The 2,025-nt window shown below is 40.1% G+C and overlaps 1 protein-coding gene across 1 annotated transcript; it reads right to left on the reverse strand.

Annotated features, from left to right (window-relative positions):
* Positions 1–475: 475 nt before the first annotated feature.
* Positions 476–1,682, reverse strand: LOC113381108 (the record flags this gene model as incomplete). The annotated part of the gene is made up of 2 exons (XM_026620087.1): positions 1,048–1,682; positions 476–888 (listed from the first exon to the last, which is right to left on the reverse strand). Coding segments are annotated over exons 1-2 (1,048 nt in total), but the record flags the coding sequence as incomplete, so codon positions are not given.
* Between the last annotated feature and the right edge of the window lie 343 nt (positions 1,683–2,025).

Below are 2,025 nucleotides of genomic sequence, written 5' to 3' on the forward strand. Positions count from 1 at the left end.
CGGAGTGCATTCATAATGCAATCCCAGTTTGCAGAATTAAAAGCATTTTTTATATCCAATGTAGCTACAAGGCAGTACTTTTTGGAACCCCCCTTCCATCTGGTTCCAGCAATTGCCTCCTTGGCGGTATTAACTACCAAGTTTATAGCATCGATAGTTGATCGCCCTTTGCGAAAACCATACTGATTGTCTGCTAGGATTGGATCAACTACTGCATCTATTCTTTGGTGAATTATTCTTTCAAAAATTTTACCCGCTGTATCCAGCATGCATATTGGACGATAGGATGATGGTTCATCTGGTGGTTTTTTTCCTTTGGGAATAAGCACTAGTCTTTGCTGTTTCCATTTTCGTGGAAAAACCCCTTCTTTCAGGCATGTATTATATGCATTAAGAAACATTGTCGGAGATGTCATAATTGATGTTTTCAAGGCAATATTAGGAATTCCATCTAATCCCGGTGCCTTGCTATTACCAACGCGATGACAAGCTTCCATCAGTTCTTGCAATGTTATAAGTGGAATATTATTCTGTTCTACATGTGTTACCTGGTAGTTCAAATTAGGTTGTCGTGGAAACAAAGTAGTTACTATTTTATTCAATAGTCGTGGGCAAGTTGGTGAAGGTATTGGCTGGCTTTTGAGGCGAGACATTACAGTCTTATAAGGTCTTCCCCATGGATTATCCTCGACTTCATCCAAAAGTTCTTTCCAGCACCTAACTTTACTATCTTTGATAGCTTTATTTAGTTGTCTACGTGCTTGTTTATATTCCACTACCAGTTGTGCAGAATTACTGAGACTATATCCACGCTGAGAGATCCTTCTTTTCTTTAGGCACTCTTTACGAAGAGAGCTGATTTCTTCAGTCCACCAGTGCACAGATTGTCTTTGATTTATGCCATGTTTACGAGTCATACTGATATCACAGGCTTCGGTTATTCTCTCCATCAGCTCTCTAGTATGCTCATCTGCGTGTTCTGAAATTATAGGTTTGCAATTTAAGGCAACTCTCATGGCGCTTTCATCAAAAGATTTTATTTTCCACCCAATGGCTTTAGATATTTTCGCATGTCTTCTAATGTTTCTATCTGTTGATATTTCCCAGATGATTGCATTGTGGTCACTAGCAGTGTAGATATCTAATACCTCCCAATTGCAAATTCCTCTGACGAGGCTATTGCTAACAAAAGTAAGGTCTATTATTGAGCTTGCACTGCCCTTTTCAAAGGTTGGTTTATCACCACTATTAAGTAAAACCACGTCAAGTGCATTGAAGGCCTCCAAAAGTGCTTTACCTCTTGCATTAGTCTTCCTACTTCCCCAGTCTACCGCCCATGCGTTAAAGTCACCGGCTATCGCTACGGGGTGGTGTCGTTTTGCATCCTCCACAAGACGATCTAAAAAATCGACAAAATCTGGCAAAGAAAGACTAGGTGGAGCGTAACAGCTGTATAAATGTATGCCATCTAATGATGCTGCGACAAATCCAGCGTTGCTATTGTTAACAACATTTTGGAAACAAAACTTGCCACAGGACCAAATAACGGCTTTGGTGGTACTGTCCGTTTCCCATGGCCAATCAGTTAGATGTTTGTAAGGTTCTGATAAGAGGGCAACATCAATTTTCATATCTCTTACCGTCTGCATAAGCAAGTCGTGTGCAGCCTCACAATGATTCATGTTTAGCTGTATTATCTTCATGCTTTTGCGTTCATTATTTTCTCTATGGCCTCCCTATATAGAGGACATCTGTGAGTGCCGGCATGATGTGCTACATTTTCAGAGTTTCCATTTTCAGCGCATAGTGCACATTTTGCTGCATTTATACAGTTGGCTATTTTGTGACCTTCTTGTCCACATCTAAAGCATAGATTGGTCCGATTCACTTCGCTCTTGCACTGTGATCCATAATGTCCGAATAGCCAGCATTTAAAACATCGAATTGGTTTCTTGATGATTTTAATTTGACAGTTGACCCATCCAATTCGTATTTTGCTACTTGCTTTGAGCAGATCGTGTACAA

The sequence above is a fragment of the Ctenocephalides felis genome, unplaced genomic scaffold (assembly GCF_003426905.1).
Source record: "Ctenocephalides felis isolate EL2017-DRISC unplaced genomic scaffold, ASM342690v1 CF-g0.4_SCAFFOLD_02592, whole genome shotgun sequence".
Lineage (NCBI taxonomy): Eukaryota > Metazoa > Arthropoda > Insecta > Siphonaptera > Pulicidae > Ctenocephalides > Ctenocephalides felis.